The sequence below is a fragment of the Bos grunniens genome, chromosome 22 (assembly GCF_055505025.1).
Source record: "Bos grunniens cultivar Pamir isolate PY7600 chromosome 22, Bosgru_T2T1.0, whole genome shotgun sequence".
In the NCBI taxonomy this organism is placed as follows: Eukaryota; Metazoa; Chordata; class Mammalia; order Artiodactyla; family Bovidae; genus Bos; species Bos grunniens.
Window position 1 is genome coordinate 9,956,751 of NC_141186.1, and position 23,188 is coordinate 9,979,938.

Here is a 23,188-nt window from a genome sequence, read left to right on the forward strand (position 1 = left end):
TACCGTCCTGCCCTCTTGATGTCAGAGCAGGGCTTCTCGACTTTAGCTGCATCGAGATCACAGGAGAAGTTTGTTCAAGCACAGACGGCTTGTCTACAAACCAAACTTGAGAAATAGCTGCTCTGGAAAAGTAAGACCGCCTTCTGCTTGGTTTTCACAAAATTGACATGACCTGGCATCTTATTTTCTGCTTGCAAGGGTATCCTTGCTGTTGTCATCTTGCTGGTCTGTGCCCCAGGATATCTCTGGAACCAATGCAAGACACATCATCTTTCCATCACTTCCTTTTCTTTGTGTTAATATTCATCACTCTGCTAATGCATCCTGGATATCCTTTCCCTTGTTATTTCAGAAGTTTTAGTTCAGAGTTCCACTGAACTCTGATCCCTGGTTCTGGAGACATTTTCCTGGATTCAGGAGGAAAAAGTTCTTTTTCCTGTTCAGGGTCCCTGTAAAAGAAAAATTATCCCTGATGCGTTAAACAGGCAAGAAAGACTTTACCCATATCTAATCCAGTGAGGTCAAGACTCTTGGAGTAGGAGAGAGAAACTAAACTCAGAAACAAAGACAGGAGAGTCTGTAAGTGCGCTACAGAAAGATGCTAGAGGAGCTTACATAGGTGATGGGTCAATTTAATTAGACCCCTTGTGTTTACTGATTGGTGCAGAGACTAGCAGAGAAAGACACCATTTTTTTCTTGAGGATTATACTTCAAAGGCATGGCTCCCACATCCTTAAGAAAGACCTTTCCTGGTTGTAAAACTGGTAAGAGACTGGGAGAAGATTTGCATCTTAAAGGAACAAAGATGCTCTATGGAAAGGGAGGAAGGGGGCCTATAATCAGGAAGAAATCTATCTAAAGCATGTTAAACTAAGGGAAACTTCAAGGGCATCGTCCTCATCTCTACTCATCCTTTAGTCTGGTGACTTGTATTTTACAAAAGAAGACATTGAGATCTAAAAAAAAGAAGTCACTTCCGGAGGAAAATACAAGGAATTCTGGCAGAGCTAGAGCCAAAACTCCCTCCCTGGGGAATGAATGGTGCACTCCCTTCTCCAAGGGAGTCTGCCCCTACCCTTCCCTTTCTGCCCCAGCCTTTCCCTGGATTTCCTTTTGTCTGCCTTGTTATCTCTTCCCCGGTCTCTTTCCATCTTTCCCTTTTCGTGTGTCCCTCTTGCATGTTCACCTATGGCTGTCACCCTGGAATCTTCTCTCCTCACCTCCCACCAGCTGCCCCTCCAGGTCCAACTTCCGACTTCTGAGCAACCCATTGTGAATAGTGTTGCGTTTCTGGGCAGTATCTCCTGGAACTTGATCAGGCCTGGTGAGGGCCCTGGTCCCACCGGTTCTTGCTGGAATGACCCTAGTGTAAACACGTCACCTGTAGGCTTCAAGCGTGGTCCCTGGAATTGTGTTGCCTCTGTTTGAACTCAGACTTCTCCACTGCACTTGGGAAATTTACCTAGTATCTCTGAGGATCAGCTCTCATCTGCAAAGCACTGTTGCTGTGCAAGGTAGATTAGATAATTCATACAGAATTATCAGTGTGGCGCTTGGCCACACTGACATACTGGTTAAATATTTGCTGTTGCTATCATTAAGTCCCTGAAAAAAGAAAACACAAACCCCTCTCAGTGCCCAAAGTAGTAAAGTTCTCAAATATTAATTTTTTATAAAACTGTGATCATTTCTACTCCTGTGCCTTTTTTCACCATTGGTAGCATCCATTTTTAATCAAGAACTGCCATTAATTCTGGCTATATGTAGAATATTGCTTTACCTGATTCTAGATGACTGATATTCAGAAACTGTTCAAAGCTGGTTAGACACCAGCCAGGCTGCACGATCATGGCTGAGCCATCCCTTCAAAGACTCTCGCTGGTTCCATCTTTGCAAGTGTTGAGAGTTTAAGCCGAATTTACTTTTCCTTCTTCTCTTTCTTTTAACCTGTGGCCCCTATATTTACCTCATCTCGTCATTGTTCCTATTGAAGCTGCTGCTTTTTCTCAGCCAGTAGAAGGAAATGATATTGCCTGTCAATGATCAGTGGCCATCTTCCAAAAGCCAAGGTGAAATCATCTTTTGGATTTTATAGAGGCACATCCATCTATGTGTATCCATCTCCAGCACCAACACACATGCCCAGGCTGGGCCTAGATTCTTTCTTGGGCCCCAGTTTTTCTCACTGTCTAACCCATCTGCCTGGACGCAGGCTGAATCAATTGTGTGTGACCTTCAATGCCTGGAGGCAGAAAGTGTTCCTGTATTATTACTGCTGTTGTTGTTGTTGACTCTTAAGTGTCAGACTTGGACTATAGCCTCACATCATAGACACAAGTCCACAGACACACACTACAGCTTGCAGTGAGCAGCGACTTCAGGGTCAGACATGTTAGCCGTGTGTTCCCACAGCTACCCTTACCATTCCCACGTTTCCCTTTAGACCCTTTCTTTTTCTGCCCATATGTTTTTTAAACTAATTTTTATTGGAGTATATTACTTGACCATGTGTTCGTTTCTACTGTACAGAAAACAGAATCAGCCATACATATATTCCACTTCCACTTCCACTCTTTTGGATTCCCTTCCCATTTAGATCACCACAGAGCATTGATTAGAGCTCCTTGTAGATTCCCAATTAGTTATCTGTTTCATGCATAGTATCGGTAGTGCACATACTTCAGTCTCAGTCTCCCGATTCATCCCTCCTCCTTTGCACCCATATATTATTCAAAGCCGTATCACCATTAGTCAGATGAACCATCTTGAATTCACCTGCAACTTGATCATTCTGAATAATCAAAAAAGCACTAGAGATTCCCACCGAGAACCCTGGTGTCGGTCAGTACTGGGTCATGGTCAAATCTAGATCAGTCTGCCTAGACCACATCCCAGCTGGGTCATTATCTGGCTGTATGAGTTGGCTTGAGTTAGCTGCCTTCTCTGTGCTTCCATTTCCCTCCCTGTGTGCGCAGTCATAGTCCTTCAAATTACAGGTTTTATCGAGATGTTCACACATACTACGCACCCAGTATATATCACTATCCTTCTAATTCAGGATAACTTGACTTTTATTTTTATATACTCTTATGTGTCCCTTGAAAGAGTCAATGAGAAAATAATTTAATTACACTCCAACATTGATAATACTCTACTTTGAAGGACAAGAAATGGTCTCTCTGAGAAGGAATGCGGCAACATAGTCATGACTATTTTTGCCCAATTCTGAATGTGTTCAATTCAGATAACCTAGTTTAAGATTTTAAGCCACTCTACCATGTTTGATTCGAATTTGAAAATAAATTCACACCTTGTATTCAAAAATAAAAACAAAAATATTACCGCACTCTCTAGTGGTCCCTTTTCTCTGCAGTCACATTATATTCCTCTCACTTATTTTAAACGTTCTCCAGTTTAAGGGCATGTTTTAGAATCCTCAAAACAATCTTAAATATTCTTTATATATATATTAACCTCTAGTGACACAGAACAATGAATTTTTAATGATATAAATCAATAGTGTGGGCTAATAGATTTTAAAGTTTCTTATACTCCACTCTTACAAGCCGTGATGTCACTCAATCCATTAGTCTGAATCCACAGATGTAGAAATTTGGCTTGGTGCAGTTTCTCTCTGAGGCTCTGATTTAATATTCAGGGCCCCAAAACAACCACGGTCAAGGGCGCTGGAGCTGCCTGGCTCTGGTTGTTGGTGTCTCATGGACTTGGAATGTAGCTTTTCTTGTCCACATTGGAGGGAAAGGGAGATGATTAGCATTTAATTCCATCTCGGTGACTTCTGTACACTGACCCAGTTACCTGCGTATGTGAAAAATCGTCAGTCCACAAGTCCCCGCCGTGGTCTTGTGTCATCTGAAGAATAATCAGTCATTATCATAATGGCCAAGACCTCCTTGATTTACCACTTGATCATATTAATAATGTGAATATGAAAGATCTGGTGCAGATCTTAAGTACTTCCTAGATCTTAATTAAAAGGAATGAGCCAGTTCTTCTCACATTTGAAGGAAAAGATCACTTCTGATTATGACCTTTTCAAAATTCAGGTTTATGGATGTTGAAGAACCAGTACTTTAGAACCATCTACATGACCGTGGACTCCTCCTTAAACTGCAGTCATTTTAACCTCCGTCCCAGTCATTTTAACTTTTATATATTTATTTATTTGGCTTCAGTGGACAGGAATTTGAGCAAAGTCTGGGAGACAGTGGAGGACAGAGGAGCCTGGCATGCTGTAGTCCATGGGGTTACAAAGAGTCAGACACCAGACAGGACTTAGTGACTGAATAACAACATTTATTTGGCTTCATCGGGTCTTAGTTAACAGCATGTAGGATCTTCTTTGAATCAGGAGAGATCTTTCATTACAGTGCATGGACTCTCTAGTAGTGGTATGTGAGCTTATTTGCTGCACATCATGTGAGATCTCTGTTCCCCCAACAGGGATGGAACCCATGTCCCCTGCATTGCAAGGTGGATTCTTAACCAGTGTTGTACTCAAGCTCAATGAGACCTTTCCACATCATTCTTTACTTGAGGAGACAGGAATTTTCAGGCACTGAGTTCCGAGCTTTATGGTACCGTTTACCAGCTCATCACCCTAGCAGTGTACGAGATGCCAGGAACTGAGGGCTCATTCTTCATCTCTCTTTTCCTGGGAATCTGATACATCTGAAAAATATGTGACAAATATTTCAATAAAATGTGGGAGAGGCATTAGTTAGTCTCATCCTGCAGCAGACACCTCAGATTCTTTAGTGATGGACTGTTCACAGTAAGGAGTGGTTTCTCTCCCCTTCTCCATGTGGAATGACTCATTGATATATGTCTCTCTGGTAGGTTCCGAGTCCTCCAGTAGTGCAGGCTCCTCAGGATCGCTGTCACGCACGTATCCGCCTCTCCAGAGCACTCCGCTGGTCTCGGGCATGGCAGCCACTTCTCCTGGCTGTGTGACCTACCCAGAGAATGGGATGGGGGGCCAGGTCGCTCCCAGCAGCACCAGCTACATCCTTCTTCCGCTCGAAGCTGCCACAGGCATCCCACCCGGAAGCATCCTCCTTAATCCACACACAGGTTTGTTCATCACCTCTCTTTGACTGAGACACAAGATCAGAGGTCTTGAATTTGAATTTGAGCTTTTGAATTTTCTATCCAGTGGTCTGAAAATTCCTGGGGCCTAAATGGTGGTGGAGGGTCTTGTTTTAGGAAGAGCAGATCTATAGAGAGCTGGAATCTGTATCTCAGTATCAATATCAATATTGATGTGGAAATCAAAATACAGATAATTTCCAGATATATATTTTTCTCTCTGGTCTCTCTTCCCTGGGCATGGTCTCCCTCATGTATTCCTGGGAGCTAAGATCAGAAACTGTTGAGTGATAAACTGTGAGGTACTCATTGAAAATGGATATTTCTCAGGCTGAATCCATGGTTAGCTTGTTGTTGTTCAAAGTGTTTTCACATCCAAGATAATTTCAGGAACTTGAGATCTCAGTTGGACACAGAGCAGATTCTTCATTACATAAACTGTCTTCTCATCTGACAACCCCACACATATCCCACTGGGAAATAAGGGACAGCAGTGGCAAGGGAATACAGAGGACAGGGTCTTATGTATTTCGGGAATTTTAGGGTTAGGCTGGTTTTGATGGGATTTGGAAAATTGCTCATTTCATGACTACTGTTTCTTTCATGATGAATGGGCATTGTTGGCTTTTGTTTTTTACTTATTTAAAATCGAAGTATAGTTCTATAACACTGTGTAAGTTACAGGTGCGAAATACAGTGCTTTACAATTTTTAAAGTTTATACTCCATTTATAGTTATTGTAAAACACTGGCTATATTCCCCATGTTGTACAATGTATCCTTGTGGTTTGTTCACCTAATAGTTTGTACATCTTAAATTGCTTAGTACTTATTTAATTTCTCTAGTGGTCAGTTAACTTGCACAATAACTTCAGAGGACCCAGAGCACTGGGCAAATAGACTAATGAACACCTGCTCTGTGAGGGATACTTCTCAACCTGAGGCAGTTTTCGCATGCATCCAAGACCATTTGGCAATATCTGCAGATATTTTGATTATCATGACCTGGGGAGGAGGGGCTCCTACTGGCATCTAAGGAGAGAGACCAGAGATGCTACTACACATCTCCAAATGCACAGGACAGCCCCTGACACCAGAAGATTATCCATCCCCAAGATGTCAGTAGTGCCAGGGCTGGGGAACCCTGGGTTGGGAGGCTTGACATCAGTAAGTCATTTCTCTAGAAACCTTTGAAAGAGATGGAAAAAATTTTTGAATTTTCTCAAAATTTATCTGTGGTTTGGTTTAGATTATTCCAGAGTATTTCTTTGATGAACTAAAATTTTAAATGCAGCGCTGGTTAAGAATCTCATAAAAGTGCTGTGACTCCATGTTTTCACATGTCTAGTAATTAGGAAATTCAGAGATGCGTAAGCATGATAGTAAAATACTTACTTGAATAATTGCGACATTTTCATGAAAGCATATGGCACATTCTCAAGGCACGGTGTGTGACTGAGACATTTTGAAAATGCCATAAACTTGAGGGGAAAGAAGGCGTAATCATTTTATTGAAAACCATTTGAAAGCTTTCAGATTAGATACTTGTAAGGAGGATATTAGATTGCTTTTATTTTATCTGGATCATTGTAAGCACTATAAAGGAAATGAAAAGAAAACCAAGATCATATCCGTTACTCTGGGCACAGATCAAAGTGTGATCCGATGCTGTCAGCTTAAATTCTTTCACTTTTAATTGAGATAGGGAGGATTTGTAGACAAGAGTATCCACTAGGCGTAGTTTTGAGTGGTATGTTTTAACCAGAATTTCAGAGTGTTTCCAAAAAGCTCAACAGAGTATTTTTTAGGGGACAATGATTTGTAATGATAGCGTGGATGTGCGTGTGTATGTGTATATTATCATCTATAATCTTGTTTATAGAAAAGGGAAGACAGTGCTTCCTGGTGCCAAGTCCCAATTTTTATACATTGGCATGAGTAATTTAGAGCTGTTATTGAAATATCTCTTTTGCAAAAGAGTCCTAACTAAAGAAAAGGATCTAATAACACTATTGAACAGAGTCTCCATTCATGACACTCTCCCTAGACCAGGAGGAAAATGTACTGAATTATTCTTGCCATGATGAGTGGTGAGATGTTAAGTTGTGATGTTTCTTTTTTTCCAGAATGTGTTTATTTTTGTCAATTAAAAATATGCACAAAATCCCCTCCTGGTCTAGTGGTTAGGACTTGGGCTTGCCATGGCCCCACACTGCATACCTGGCCAGGACACTAAGATCCTGCAAGCTACGTGATACAGCCAAAAAAGGGAAAGAAAAAAAAGTGTACATACATAGATATATATGTGTCATATATCATATTTATGTGTGTATATGTGTATTTCTGGTGTGTTGTATGTGAGTCTGTCTCAGGCTATTAATCTCTCTTTTTTTAAGATTTTTTTTGATACAGATCACTTTTAAAGTCTTTATTGAATGTTATAATATTGTTTCTGTGAGGCATGTGGGATCTGAGCTCCCCAATCAGGGACTGAACCCACAATCCCTGCATTGGAAGGCAACATTTTAATCACTGGACTGTCAGGGAAGTCCCTATCTAATCTCTTACATGATACTACTATTAAAACTGGAAAGTTGCCTCCTTTGGGCTGAAATTCATCTTTCTCTGGCATTGCTGCCCCCTCCTAGAATCCACACCTCTTACCCTTTCTTAACCCTTTCCTAACTACCTATCTGCCAATACATGATAGAAACGCAACCCAGAGCCTGTGACTCCTTTGCTTCTTGTGTAAATTGCTTCAGGGTCCATTTCCCAGTTACCAGCACATTCCTGAGCTTGCGGGGAGGAGCCACACTTGGTTATATTTTTTGCCTCCCTGGAGTGGATGATGAAGTAGCCTGAGGCACTGTGCTCAGATGTAGGTCCTCAACAATTACATATTTTTGAAACAGTGTCTACTATTCATCATCCCTGCTGATGTGGAGAGTAGAGCAGTTTTTCATCCAGTGTCATATATCTGAGAATGTGCCTCATGTGTAAAATGATGGATAAAATATCTGTCTTAAGCAGGAAGAAGACAAGCAATGATTTGAAATTCTAAGGTGCCTGTCCATCATTTGTCTGCTAACTGAAACAAAAATGAAACTTCCTTTGTCGGCACAACAGACCGGGCTTTTACTTGACACTGAATATTTGGCAACTGAAACCAACCCATCCATATACATTCTTGTGGTTCCCCAGATACAACCAGGACTTTTTACTTTGTCTGGCTTTAGACTCAGCTCCCACTTGGTCCATTTCTAACTCTGGACCTGCGTTGACCGCTGTTTCTTTGCTTTGTGTGCATCTGGATGAAGGAATCAGAGGCTCTTTGCTCGAGAGTTATCTCTGGACCATGCCTTCATCCTTGCCAGGCAAGCCTGGGTTTGACTCTTGAGATGCACCTTCCTCCAGCTGTCTTAGACTCAGCATCCTTCGGGAAATTTCTAGCCGAAGGCTCATCTTTGGCAGTTTTCTGTCAACGTGGTGCTATCCAGAGATGTCAACAGGCATTGGCATCCCTCACGCCCTTGTTAGTGTCTGGGTATGTTGTTTTGCCACTTTGCTCTGCTTTTGTCTGGCTAAAGTTCAGGAGCGTGAGATGCAAGAATGCACCATCTGCAAGGACTTTGACTCTGAGCTGCCTTTGAGGGCTGGTTAGTTCCGAATGCTCCTCGTGGGCTTCCATAATGCTCTGTGTTTTGTTTTTCACAGGACGTCTAGAATCAATTTATCTGAACTTCTCCTGCCTTGAGCTTGAATGCGCCATGAATTTTTTTGTGTGCTGTCTAAAAACATGTCTTTGCAAGACCTGAAGTAATCTTTGCTTATCCATAACCATCAGCTTCTTTGTCATTTGACTGCTCACTTTTTAAGAACTAGGAAGGAAAACATTTTTCCCAACATACCCTCCCTTTCTTTATAAATAAATACCCTTCTGCCAGGTACATAGTGGCCATGCTTTAGTATGGGAAACCAAGAGCTTATAATTAGTTTCTTTTTAGTGTGAACTGCCCCTGGATTCATTTCCTTGTTACCAGCCCATTTGTAAGCCCTTTCTGAGGAGAGGTCCTACTGAGTTTTTTGTTTTTGTTTTGCATCCCTGGATAACAGAGCCTCGGTCCCATGCAGGGGCTCAGTCATTATCCATTAGTAACATAATGTCGGCTGCACATTACACATGTCGATGTGAAGAGCGGAGACGTTTTTCACCGCAAGGCACGTGTTTGAGAGTGGTAGGTGCTCTGCATTCAAACCCGGGCTCGGCTCATAGCCCTGGCTTACTGCTGTCACTACGCCCTCTCTACCTGCCAGGACCCGTGCCAGGCCTGCTGGGCACGCTTCTGCAATTCTGACGTGAAAGCCTCTGCTAAGTGGGATATTCCTAGAGCTCGTGAGCCTTTCTCCTCTGGTTTTCAGCTGCTGTCATTCAAACTAGCTGTCTGTACTCAGTCGTAATTGCACCTGGATTGGTGAATAGGTAGAAAACAGAGAGGCCATCAGAGCCTGATTTGAAAACCAAGAGTCACCTCCTGGCCCTCATAGGAAATTGTTTTTGGTCTCTTCCCTGGCATCTGTCTTGACTCTTTATTTTCCTCAGTTCTCTCCATTGTTCCTTGGTGAGCATAAAAAGCAATCTTTTATACTATGTTCTCTTTCCAGAAGAGCCTGTCCCCTCTCCCTACCCAAGTGAATTCTTCCCATGGATTGTAGCACGCCAGGCTCCTCTGTCTATGGGAGTCTCCAGGCACGAATAATGGAGTGGGTTGCCATTTCCTTCTCCCTAAGTATGGTCAATTTTTCACACTTCCTTTGTTCTCACTGGGGTAAATCAAAAGTCTCAGAAATAGTGGGACTTCTCTGGTCCAATAATTAAGACTCTACGTTTCCAATGAAGGGGGCACGGGTTCGATCCCTGGTCAGGAAACTAACATCCCACATGCCACATGGTGTGACCAAAAATCCACAAATAGCAGTTTAAAAAAAAATCCAATTTAAGAAAAAGTGATAGAAATAGTAAAGTTCATTTTCTTTTTGTTTTCCATCTTTGCATGTTTGTGTTTATGTGTGTGTGTGAGCATAGAGTAAGGCTGACTTGAAAGTGATTTCATATGTAGTTGCTATTTTTTTTTTTTAATGTTAAGAACCTAAAATGTTCCTCTTACCTAGTAAGATACAAAATAGGAGGAGAGAACAAAGGATTAGAACCCCAAATGGGCCAGTAGATTTTTGTAAACTGAGCTATTTTTTTTCATTCTTTCTTGAATTGTTGGGTTTTACAGGCAAAAAATGGGTTGCAGATTTTTTTTTTTAATTCAGAAGAGTTATTTTGGAAAAAAGAACAATAAGACAATAAAACATAGCTAAAATTAAATAACAATGAAAGAGAAACAAGTGCTTATGGAGAACATTTTTTAAAAACCCTCTAAATTTAGTCATTGTTCTGTGACTACAATTCTAGCACATTTGCTTTTCTATCACAGCATGTTGTGATTAATTATGAAACTGTTGTTAGAACTTCTGTGATTCTGGCAGGTATGTTCATGAATATGCAGCATATAAAGTTACTTGTTGGATACACACACACACACACATTGAGGGCAGTGCTGAAAATTTGGGAAATGCTAAAGCTTTCATGTCAGTTCCTAATCTTTTTAAAGGAAGGTGGTTTTTTCCAGAGCCATCCGTGTTTATTTGTTCACTTTTAAAAATTTATTTTTAATTGGAGGATGGTTGCTTTACAATGTTGTATAGGTTTCTGCCATATAACAATGTGAATCAGCCATAAATATACATATACTTCTTCAGCCTCCCTCCCACCACCCCCATGCTACCCTCCAGGTCATCACAGAGCACGGGCTTGAGCTCCCTGTGTCATATGGCAGCTTCCCACCAGCCATCTGTTCTACACATGGTAATGCACATGTTTCAGTGCTACTCTGTTAGTTCATCCCACCCTGTCCTTTCCCTGCTGTGTCCGTAAGTCTGCTCTCCACATCTGCATCTCTGTTCCCTGCCCTGCACATAGGTTCATCAGTATTTAAAGGAAGGTGGTTTTTTTTGTTTTCTTTGGCTACACCATGCAGTATTTGGAATCTTAGTTGCCCGACCTGGGATCAGTCCTGAACCTGTGTGCTCTGCAGTGGAAGCACAGAGTCCTAACCATTGGGCGGCCAGGGAAGTCCCATGTCAGCTCCTAAATGAGTTGAAATTAAGTCCGTTGCTCTTTACCTGTAGGCACCTTGCCCATCTCTTCACCCATATTCTGGGTCTTCTTTTTCTACCAATCCTGAGGGTGATCCCACCTTGAAACATGACCCACACCTCTCCTAACTTCTCACGTGTTAATGAACAGTTTTCAGTTATGGTTGGATTTTTTTTTTTCATGGAACCTCATTCATTGTCCCATGTATTCATCATGCAAACTTGGGTAATTCACCAAAGTTGTTTGGTGTGATGGGAGGTGAATGGACCAGAGTCATTGCTTGTCTCACTTACTGCTTCATTTATTTCTGAATAAGTTGCTTGGGCCCTCCGAACCCTGATTATCTTGTCTCTAAAAGTGCAATGAGGGACTTCCCTGGAGGTTAAGTTGTTAGAACTCCCACTGCAGGGGGCACAGGTTCGATCCCTGGTCAGGGAACTAAGATCCCACAAGCCACGTGGCATGGCCAAATGAATAAAAAATAATAGAGTGGAATGAGATTGCACATCTGTGGGATTCTTGGAAGAGAAGACCCTGGGTGTGAGATGCTTGTTGCTGCACCTGTCATATTGGAAACCCATTTCTTCTCTCCCTCACCTCCCTTTTCCTCTTATCCCCTCTCTTTTCATTTGCTTCTCCTTACCCTTCTCCTTTCAGCCCCTCATTCCTGTAACCTTCCTAGTGGCCCTGTCTTTCCTCTTCAGAAACACAACACAATGACACCTTTCTTCCTCGGAGGCCCAATGAGGTCCCAGTGATACTATTTTGTAAACTATAAAACACTCCTCAAATGGCAGGAGCAATAACAGTGAACCATGCCAGTATTTCACAGGACAAGACAATGTGTATTTGCTTCCCCGTGACCAGATGGTTCTGTGATGGATTTATTATGCACCGCCTTCAAAATTTCAGTCCCCTCCCCGGCTGCTGTCTACTTAGAGAAGTGAATGAATGCGTGTTGTATATTCCGGTTGTACATATATTTGTGGAACAGATAATGATTCTGAGTTGGTGAGCAGCCCAGTGGAAGCAAAGCAAACGTACTGGTAAATAATGAGTCACTGAATGCCGCGGAGCTGTCAATGCAAAACAGCCCTAATCTCAGTGTAAGTTACCTCGCTGGTGGCTGCGAGGTACAGGATAGCACACCCAGGGCTCCATGGGCCTCCTTCTCTGGGTGTTGCTACGCACAAGTACTCCTAGCTTTGGCGAATCACCCTGAAGGTGGTGGCTTTATTTGCAGTGTCTTAAATTGCTCTGGGCTTATTATACCGTTATTTTGCTCAACCAGATGAGTCTTAAACTGTCAAGTCTTCGCCCTGGTGAAGGTTCTGGTATCCCGGGGTTCCACTGGCCCTTGTCTTCAGGTTCCATTTTGAACATCTCTCAGAGGGGTTCTTTGTGTCCAAAGAGGGCTTGAGAAGTTTTCCTTGACCAAGGTATGGTCCCATTGCAGGCCAGCCCTTCGTGAATCCTGATGGGACCCCCGCCATCTACAACCCCCCAGCCAGCCAGCAGCCCCTGCGTAGTGCAATGGTGGGGCAGGCCCAGCCACAGCCCCAGCAGCAGCCCTCCCCGCAGCCCCAACAGCAGGTCCAGCCAGCCCAGCCACAAATGGCCAGCCCCCTGGTCACTCAGGTAAGAGCTGGTGGGAAGACCTGGAGGGGAGGCGCACAGAGATGGAGGTCACGCCAGCCTCAGACATGTGATGCGTCAGGAAGGGGGCTATTTCCCATGGATACCACCCCTGTCCACTCAACTCCATCATAAAAGCTGGCCACTGAGAGCCCTGGCTGATAGGCTAATGGGACTTCACCTGGATCCTTAAGTGTAGATAGATCTGAGCACCCACCCCATCCAGTGACTTGCATGCTGAGGCGTGGTGCTTGGAACAGGAATGACAAACGCTGCTTGTATGATCAAGGAGCCTGACTTGGGGACGGAACTCAATCCCATTCAGCCCGTTGTCATCATTCCCAATGCAGAGCAGTGCGCGTGTTTGCAAAGACACAATATGAAATGTCTTACCAACGGGAAGAACAGAAACCAGCTCATTCCAAGGTGGCCTGGCTGTTCACCTGTGCCTTGGACAGACGTAGGGCTCCCCTCCTGTTTTAGGGCAACACGTGGAAATGGCCACAGAAACCTGAGGTGTCCAGGGAAGTTGCCAAGGTGAACCTCAGTTTTCTTTTGTTTTTTTCTTGCTTCTTAGGAAAATTTTTCACCCTGGCAACTCTTAGCCTTTGGACTATATTTTTAGAGCCAGGGAATCTGACCACCAACAGCAACATGAAAAGTCTCAAAATATTTCTTAAAAAAACTAAATGAAATTCTTTAAATTCTGTAGTGCTTTACAGTTATTTCAGATGTTTCACGCACATGATTTCTTATCTGGGCAGCAAGCCTTCCCCAAGGCTGGCTGGTGCCAGCCTGCCTGGCTCTGTCTTCCCATCAGTGGCTGGCCCCCTCTCCAGATGCACTGAACCAAGACTGCCTGTGCGGGATGGTGGTGTGCTTCAGAGGCAAGTGGGATTGCAACCCCCAGCACTCACCTGTTAACCTGATCAGCTTTCTCTTTCCTCCAATCTGTCCAGGGGCTGCAGGCTTCCTCCCAGTCCGTGCAATACCCAGCTGTGTCTTTTCCTCCCCAGCATCTCCTGCCTGTGTCGCCAACGCCACAGTTCCCCCTGGTACTGTATCTTTTGGGGATGATGTTTCTCCTGGGAGAGCGTGTTCTCTGGTTTTACTATTGCTGGGTGGACTGATGCTGGGTGGGGGGCCCTGAGCTGACTGTCAGCGGGAACGTAGTGTGTGAATGTCTCATTCCAGAACATTGCCACTCCTCTCCAGAAAGAATGCTTTCCTTTCTGTCATCTGTCCTATGTTTAATGCTCCTGCAGTCTGATACCCTTTTTAAGAGTTTACCAGCTTGGGACTTTTCCTGGTAGTCCAGCGGTTAAGACCTCTGTGCTTCCCCTGCAGGGGTCAGGGTTTCCATCCCTGGTCGAGGAACTAAGATCCCATGTGCCATGATGCACGGCCAAAAAAATATAAAAAGGCATGTACAAGCTAAGCAGGAATTGGATGTCCTCTGAGTTAGAAGTCAGGGGGAGAGAGACACATGAGTTTGGTGTGAGGGTTCGCAAATAACTTAAAGTCAATATCTAGATGGTAACTGACATCACCTGCTGCTCCTGATACAGATGTTCCCCTAGTATCCCAGTTCTCCAGAGCCCTCTCATTTCCCCTCAATGTACTAGGTCCTTTTGGACAATGAGAGTGAGCATTCTCTCTTAACTTTAGGCCAGGCAGTGAATAAATACTCCTTTACAAGTGGAATTCCACTCGGCCTGCTGATGACTCTAGCCCTGGTTCCATTTTTGCAGCAGCCAAGGGCAGTACAAGTCCCTCTTGTCTCTCTCCAGTAGGCAGAGCCTGTGGGCTATTGTTGGTAGACCAGATGACCCTCTAGGATAGACCACCAAGTCCTTTTCATTCTACTGTTATTCTGAGGATCTTGAGCCCACAGTGAAAAAATAATCATTTGTTTCCATTGAAAGAAAGAAATACAGGTCAACCTATTGACCATCTCTGAGTTTAAAATCTATTTTCCCTTGTTACGTTCTCTTGTTTTGGACAGAGAGTTCCTTTCATTTATTTTTTCCCAAATCGTGCCCCCTCTGTCTCTGGTAAGGACAAGCCTGTGTCCTGCGTCTGCTTCTGTGTGCCCCTGCCATTCCTCAGCCAGCCTTGCTGATGTCCCGGTTTCTCTTGATGGCTTGCAGAGAGAGGATGTGGCCACGCAGTTCGGCCAGATGACCCTGAGCCGGCAGTCCTCCGGGGAGACTCCTGAGCCCCCTGCCGGTCCCGTCTACCCGCCGTCCCTCCTGCCTCAGCCCACCCAGCAGCCAAGCTACGTCATTGCTTCCACGGGTCAGCAGCTTCCCACAGGGAGCTTCTCTGGCTCCCAGCAAGTCCTCCAACCCCCTGCCTCGCCACAGGGATTCGTGCATCAGCCTCCACCCACACAGGTGAGTGGGACCCAGAGCTGGTAGAGCCAGAACACCTTGAGCTCGGTTTCCGTGTAGAATATCGCCAACTCTTCCCACCTCGGGCTTCTGGGGCATACTGATACTCCCAGCCTACAGGTCCTGGTCTGTCCTGTCCACCAGCTGTGCTTATGGGGCTCAGAAAGGAAGTTGGGTGAAGCGGACCTGTGTCCCCAGGACCAGAGGGAATGGCCCACTGTCTAGGCCGCTGGTGCAGAGGCCATGGCAGAGCATCACCTCCTGCAGGATGAGGCTCACTATGGTGATGGCTCCGGGCAGGAAAGCCCTGGAGAAGGAACTAGGGAAGTCAGCCCCTGGGGGCCTTGCATCTCTCCTGCTGCTGCTCTGGAGACATGTTTCCTTTCTTATCCATTCATAAGCATCTTTCTGGAGCTAATCGGGGGCTCCTCTCAGAATATAAAGGAGGAAGCTAAGCCCCCTCCACTGTACTCTCCTCTCCCCTGGGGGCTACGGCCTCCCACACCCGCCCACAGGTAGCCATTAATCATATTTAATTGACTTGAGCGTGTAAGACACCACAGATCACTGATTTTTACTGTCTTCTCAAAGACTGATTATGTGTTACTCTTTACCACCAAACATCTCTGGGGCTCTCCTGGGCATCCCTTGCTGAATATTGCAAGTGATTACTGTCAAGATGTAAAATGCACTGAGGCGTTTTCTGGTCCATTTTCAAGGCATGCATAGCCCAAGCAAATTCCATGCTAATTATGAAATATCTCATTGGAGGAGCTGTTTCAAGTACAGTGTTACCTTTGTATCATGTGTGGCATTGCCTTAACATCTTGAATAAATTATTTGCTTTTGCAGCCATGCAGAATCCTCCGCCATGAAGTGATTTTCACCCAGTCATTCATTTTATCTTGAGTGATAATTATAGTCACCTCTAGCTGCCTTCTCTGCAATGTAGTGGTGTCACTGGTGGGGTTTAAAGTGAAAGTGGCTCAGTCGTGTCTGACTCTGTGACCCCATGGACTTTATAGTCCATGGAATTCTCCAGGCCAGAATAATGGAGTGGGTAGCCTTCCCCTTCTCCAGGGGATCTTCCCAACCCAGGGATCAAACCCAGGTCTCTCACCTTGCAGGTAGATTCCCAGCTGAGCCAACAGGGAATACTGGAGTATTCACCCGTATTCTCCAGAATACTGGAGTGGGTAGCCTATCCCTTCTCCAGTGGATCTTCCTGACCCAGGAATCAAACCGGGGTCTCCTGCATTGCAGGCAGATTCTTTACCAACTGAGCTATCAGGGTCGGGTTTAAGGAGATGTGGAAAATCATTTTAAGTTACAGGAGAACAGGCCTCACTAATATATTAATGATTTTAAGAATATTTAATTATTGGGAAAAAGAAGACTTGGCAGAATATTCAGTTGAAGCCTTTTTTAAAAAAAGATGTACTTGCTTGATTGAAGGAATTCCAGTTTTAGTGAGCAAAGATACTAGAGCAAATATTAGAGCAAAGACAACCCAGAGCACTGGTGTATCTGCAATGGAAATGCTCTCATTCTCTCTTTAATAGATTTAAAAATAGAGAGAGGGAAGGGGGAAAAAACCAGAAAACACATGTTCATGACCAGTCTGAACATCTCTGAACTTCTTTGTAAAAGAACCACAGGTAAAGGTATAGGATATATCCCACAGTGATTTTCAAGTTATTAAACATTTTAAAACTCAATGACTCGATGATGTATAATAATGAAAAGAACATGCGGTATGGTCTGTGGGCATATATGAAAATATGCTCAATTTATGCAGAAAAATGAACCTATTTAATAACTATAAAGGTCAGTTTTGTCTGACTTGCCATGAATACCCAACCCACCAGAAGAGTGAAGCAAATATGCATGGACAAGGCAAAGAGGGCAAGCCATAAAACTCTCCATGCTCAAACAGGTGGCTCCTCACTTTATTCCAAACAGATAAACCTTGTAAGCTGTGAATTGGCATGCCTCTGCTTACATTTTAAAGAAGTTGATAGAAGAAAAGTCAGAGGCCTAGAAATAAAAGGTAATTGATTAATAAGAAAAGAGCCTTCATATAAATGACCTGAGACAGGCAAGAAATCTTTCCAGGTCAGTAGACATTTGATTCGAATCTTACTGGAAGTAATTAGAATATTTTCAGTCATTCCCAGTCAGGAGAAAGTGACAGAAGGTGACATAAACAATAATTTTGACTTATATCCCTTTCTAGACTGAATATTCTTTTTTAACCTATATTCCTTTTTAGATTGAATATTCTTTTTTTTTTTTTTTTTTTCGGAGGGGAGATACTGGCTATGTGCCACTCTAATAAGTGCTCTGCTGGACCTGCCCTTATTTCATGATTTCATCCTCTGATCCTTTTAGGCTGGAGATTAGATTTCATGACTGACTTGTGTTTCCATTAGAAAAACGATTCAAGTTAGATGATCACATTTACGTGAAGTGAAAATCACTCAGTCATGTCCGACTCTTTGCGACCCCATGGACTGTAGCCCACCAGGTTCCTCTGACCATGGAATTCTCCAGGCCAAAATACTGGAGTGGGTTGCCATTCCCTTCTCCAAGGGATCTTCCCAACCCAGGGATCGAACCCAGGTCTCTCACTGCAGGCAGATTCTTTACCAGCTGAGCCACCAGAGAAGCCCAATCACATTCAAAACTACCCTAAAAAAGTGTTGTCATTGTTGACTGTTTCATTCACTCTTCTTGCATTTAAAAAAATACGAAATTCAGCACTTTAAAACAACAGGCATTGTCTAGCTCACAGCCAGGTGGGCAATTTGTGGCGGAACTCCGTGGGGATGGCCCGCCCCTTCACCACGTGGTGCTGTCCCAGGCAGCTTTACTGGAACTGGAAGGTCACGTGGGGCCTCACTCTTAAGTCAGAGCATTGGGATCTTGGCTGGGCAGCCTCTGGCCTCCACATGGCCTCTTTCTCCAGCTGGGCAGTCTGGACTTCTTCTCCTAGTGGCTAGGTTCTCTCCTGAAAGAGTGAAAGCTGCAAGTCTTCTTAAGGATCAGGCATACAAGCCTCAGAAATCATCATTCCTGTGTCATGGCATTGGTGACACATACATGGGCTTCCCTGGCAGCTCAGCCGGTAAAGAATCCACCTGCAATGCAGGAGACCCCGGTTAGATTCCTGAGTCGGGAAGATCCCCTGAAGAAGGGATTGGCTACCCACTCCAGCATTCTTGGGATTCTCTGGTGGTTTAGATGGTAAAGAAGCCTCCTGCCGTGCAGGAGATCTGAGTTTGATCCCTGGATTGGGACGATCCCCTGGAGAAGGGAACAGCATTCTGGCCTGGAGAGTTCCATGGACAGAGGAGTCTGGCAAGCTACAGTCCATAGGCTCACAGAGTTGGACACAACTGAGCGACTTTCACTCACTCCATGCATATGCATGTAGGCAGGGTGGCCATCTTTGCAATTTACTGTATTCACATTATGTCATAAGATGACAATGTATTTTATGTGTAAAAACATTACTCCGTTTGCAGCCCTCATGTCCTGCCATTGTCCCCTTCCTTCCCCAGATGCCTGTGTATTATTATCCGTCTGGTCAGTACCCTACCTCAACCACGCAGCAGTACCGGCCCATGGCCTCGGTTCAGTTCAGTGCTCAGAGGGGCCAGCAGATACCGCCGACGGCGCAGCCAGCAGGTACTTGGAATCTGTTGCCCATTTCCTCCTCCAGATGAGTTATTTTGCACATACATCTCTCAGCTGTCCTCTTTGGATGAGCATCCAAGCTTCACAGTTCAAATCAGCTCATTTCCCTTCCCCAGGAAAGATAATGGAGCATTTGATTAACTCTGTGTGGATAAGTGACAGGTCCCACGAGGTGAAACTCACGTTACCCGGCCTCCCCAGCACGCATGCGAAACACGGTCTATATAACTGACTTGGGGACCCTCTTAGTTTCCTCTGAAAGCTGAGAGCCAACCACCTCCCCATCTTCCTAGTTCATACTCTCCCCCACCCGTCTTCCCCTGTTCCTAAGGCTAGGGAACCATGTCAGGTTGTTTCTGTAGCACCATAAAAAAATGCAGTGTCTTGAGAAGAAGGTCACTGACACCTCAGCCTGTGTCCCCATGGGACTCGGACCCGGGCTCACAGTCTGGAGGGCCATTCACCGCCTGCGGCAGCCGCTGTGCAGTGGGAAGGGGGGCCGAGGCACTGTCCGAGAGTGAGTAGCAGGTCTCACAGTGAACCGGTCTCTTTCCCTACTGTGTCACACTCCTGACGGGACGCCGCCACCCCAACGGCAGCAGGAAGCCGGCAGGCGCGAGGGACCTGCGGTGGGGACGCACGGGTGTCCCTCCCGCTGCCCACACAGTGGGGGGAGCCGCCGATGGTCCTGCTGAAGACCCCCTGGCCGGGGGCCCCTGCCTTCCGTGAGTAGGGCGATACGTTAGAGCACGTGTTCCCATCTGTCGTCCGACTTCCACACTGGATCTGTGTATGTGCCTCTGTAATGTGTGAGACGTGGGGGTGGGAAGTATACAGGAAAAACACAGCTTTTGTACATTGTAACCAAAAGCACCATCCTTTCCAAGGATGAGTGCAAATCACCTGAAGAATACTCATGCTGGTGGGGCTGGCATTTTGTCAGTTGGGAGGGATCATTTATTAACTGTGTTGGGAGTGGCTATCTGTTCTTTAGTTCATCTCAAGACCTACTTAACATCTGTGGGAGAAGATAGGACGTGTATAGCAGGCAACACAGTTTTCAACACTGTGTCAGTTTTGGAAAGAATATATTTCGACCTCTGAATTGACACTTTAGCCGTAATGAGAGCACTAAAGGATTTCTAATTATTAGTTATTTTAAGATAGGTGTTTGGCCATATTTTCTTTCCTTGTTGGAATATGTTATCTCTTTCAAGCTGGTGGTAACTGTGCTGTCAATTTAGATAACAGTCTCTAGTGTTGTTTGCATTCTGAACCGTCTTTTTTTTTTTTTTGTCTGCTCATGTTTATCAAAGAATTAATTTATAATCTAGCTCTTGGCCAGAAACTATAGCAGTTTCCTTTTTGGTTACTGATGCCCTTAAAAGAAGAAAGATGTCAATATCTAATTATAAGAAGTTTTAAAATTTTAGTTGAGTGCCAGTGTTTGAGAGTTTTCTGAAGGATATGTTAGTCCTCTGTTGGTGTATAGTTCACATACAAGAATGCAGATCCAGAGGGCGGGAGCCAGTTGCACTGTGAGCTCTGGGTCTGTGTGAGGGGCTGAATAAGTTGGATGAATGTATTAACTAGGTAACAGAATAAGATTTTTAGAGCAAACCTCAGACTCCCCACTGCCTTCACTGATGCATGTCAGCACAAGGGAGAATCCATCTGGCCTTTGCTGCTTCTTTTTTAAACACTGTGGGAGAATTTGGGGATGCAGAAACCACTCTCCCCATCTCAGGGAGACCTAACTGGTAGCATTTATGACAACCCAGTGGGTCTGACATGTCCCATGGCTCCACGTCACCAGGGAACTGCCGCCCCAAGGCGAGATAATGACACATAATTAGAAGAAGGCATTCTAAGTCAGATTCTTGCTCAAAATAGCAGCTGGTGCTTCAGGTGTCAAGGAAGTGAGTGGCAGTGTCTGTGGGGGGTGGGGAGATGAGAAACGCCAAAATGATACGTGCACGGCATCATCCTTGAAATTGATAACATAGTGTGCACATGCGGGCCCTAAGCTCCTAGTTCAGGGAGCACGACCCCTGACGTCAGGCCTAACATTCCCCAGCGTTTTCCACCTCTCCTGAATTTACTGAGTGTTTGGGAGGGCAGCTGGTCATCTCCCTGAGAATCACCTCTGCTAATAAAACCCAAGGAACACAGCTCAGCGATGGCTCCGTGATGGTAAAAGGGGCTCTGGGACCCTACAGCTGGGAAGCTTTTAGCCGAGCTTAGCGGCACCAACAGTGACTTCCGAAAGGGACATGGCGAGTTATTTGGGGTAGCCGCTGTGTCGGTGGACTCTCTTAGAGAGAGCCTCCTAAGCCTGCGTGTTAACCAATTTTTATCATAACAGCATAAATATACTTACTAGTTTTGCCTTTACTTCCTGGTGTGGATGATCCTATAGAAATTAACATGCTGGTAACTAAGCCAGCATGTTACCAAGGCAGATAACACGTAACTAATTCTCTAAGTACACAAGTTGGCCTAACAGCAGAACAACTTGAAAACCTGGACTCTTGCCTCCCGACTCACGTGGGCTTCCATGTTATTTTGCAGAGCTGGTCAGGAACAAATGGCAGAGAGCAGCTGAGACATCTGCATAGGAATCACACATTGGGAAGGAAAAAAATAAGAGTTCCTTTTAGATCATGTCTCCAATTCCAAATTCCCTTTTTAGTTGACTTAAAAAGCAAAATATATGTATATATAGCTTCATTCTTGGTTCTCCAAGATCTTGGGCATGTCCTAAAAGCAACAAAAATGAGCTTATAAAGCCCCATATACCTTCCTAACTAGGCATTTGGGAATGAATACATCCTAATTTTGGTATTAGAGTGTACTGCTGGTTTCATAAAATAAATTAGAAAGTGTTTCCTGCTCTTCTGTTTTCTGGTCCAAATGTGTCAAGCTGGTGCTAAATCTTTAAATGTTGGTTAGAATTCTCCAGTGAAACTGTCAGAGCCTGGGAATTTGCGGAATCAGAAATATTTTGTTTTCTTTTTATTTGAAAATAATGTGTGGAACTTTTTCATTATAAATTCGTTATGGTTATAAGACTCTTCCAATTACCATTTTATCTTTGCTGAGCTTTGGTAGTTTGTGTTTTGCTGAGGAATTGGCCCATTTCTTCTAAGCTGTAGAATCTATGGCTATAAAGTTGTCAGTAGTTCTTTCCTATTCCTTTGTTTTTCTTTCGTTTTTTGTTTTTTGGCTGCACTGGGTCTTTGTTGCCACTCGGGGGTTCTTTGTGGTGGCATGTGGGCATCTCTAGGTGTCTGTGCCGGTTCTGTGGATGTGGCCCACAGTTGTCCTGTGGCATGTGGGATCTCAGCTTCCAACCAGGGATTGAACCCACATCCTCTGCATTGCAAGGCAGATTCTTAACCACTGAACCACAGGGGAAATCCCTCCTTAATAGCTGCAGAATATGTTGTGATGTCTTGTTCCACCTTGATAATGATAATTTTTAAATTCTCTTAATTTTCATAAGAGCTTCCCTGGTGGCTCCACTGAGAAAGAGTCTACATGCAATGCAGAAGACTTGCATTCAATTCCTGAGTCTGGAAGATCCCCTGGAGGAGGAAATGGCAACCCACTCCAGTATTCTTGCCTGGAAAATTCCATGAACAGAGGAGCCTGGCAGGCAGGCTACCGTCCACGGGGTCTCAAAGAATCAGACAGTCTTGCTAAATTTATCGATTTTGTTGATCTTATCAAAGAACTGCCTCTTTGTTTCATTAATTTTCTCTATTTTTTATTTTCAATTTTATTGATTTCTGCTCTTACTTTCTTCCTTTAGCCCTATTTTGCTCTACTTTTTATAGTTTTTTGAGGTAGGAAGTTGGATTATTGATTTAAAACCTTTGCTCTTTTCTAATGTAAGATTTTAATGGTCTAAGTTTCATTGTCAACTCTACTTTGGCTGTGTCCCCCGTATTTTTATATGTCATATTTTCATTCATTTATATGTATTTTTTTCTTTTCTTGGAGATTTCCTCTTTGACCCATGGTTTATTTAGAAGTGTGTTGTTTAATGTGCAAGTGTTTGGAGATTTCCCTGTTGTATTTCTGTTATTGATTCTAGACTTATTTCATTATTGCCAAAAACTATAATTGATTTCAGTTTTTATAA

General features: G+C 44.1%; 1 protein-coding gene across 24 annotated transcripts in view; it reads left to right on the forward strand.

Annotated features, from left to right (window-relative positions):
• Positions 1-23,188, forward strand: part of ARPP21 (cAMP regulated phosphoprotein 21) — a 162,764-nt gene that overhangs the window by 91,661 nt on the left and 47,915 nt on the right. For all 24 annotated transcript variants that reach the window (XM_086365785.1, XM_086365770.1, XM_086365766.1 and 21 more), the window contains 5 exons: positions 4,862-5,095; positions 12,771-12,952; positions 13,909-14,004; positions 15,100-15,345; positions 18,906-19,032. In XM_086365785.1, coding sequence (XP_086221911.1) covers positions 4,862-5,095; positions 12,771-12,952; positions 13,909-14,004; positions 15,100-15,345; positions 18,906-19,032 — 885 coding nt within the window. The remainder of the gene's footprint in view (positions 1-4,861; positions 5,096-12,770; positions 12,953-13,908; positions 14,005-15,099; positions 15,346-18,905; positions 19,033-23,188) is intronic.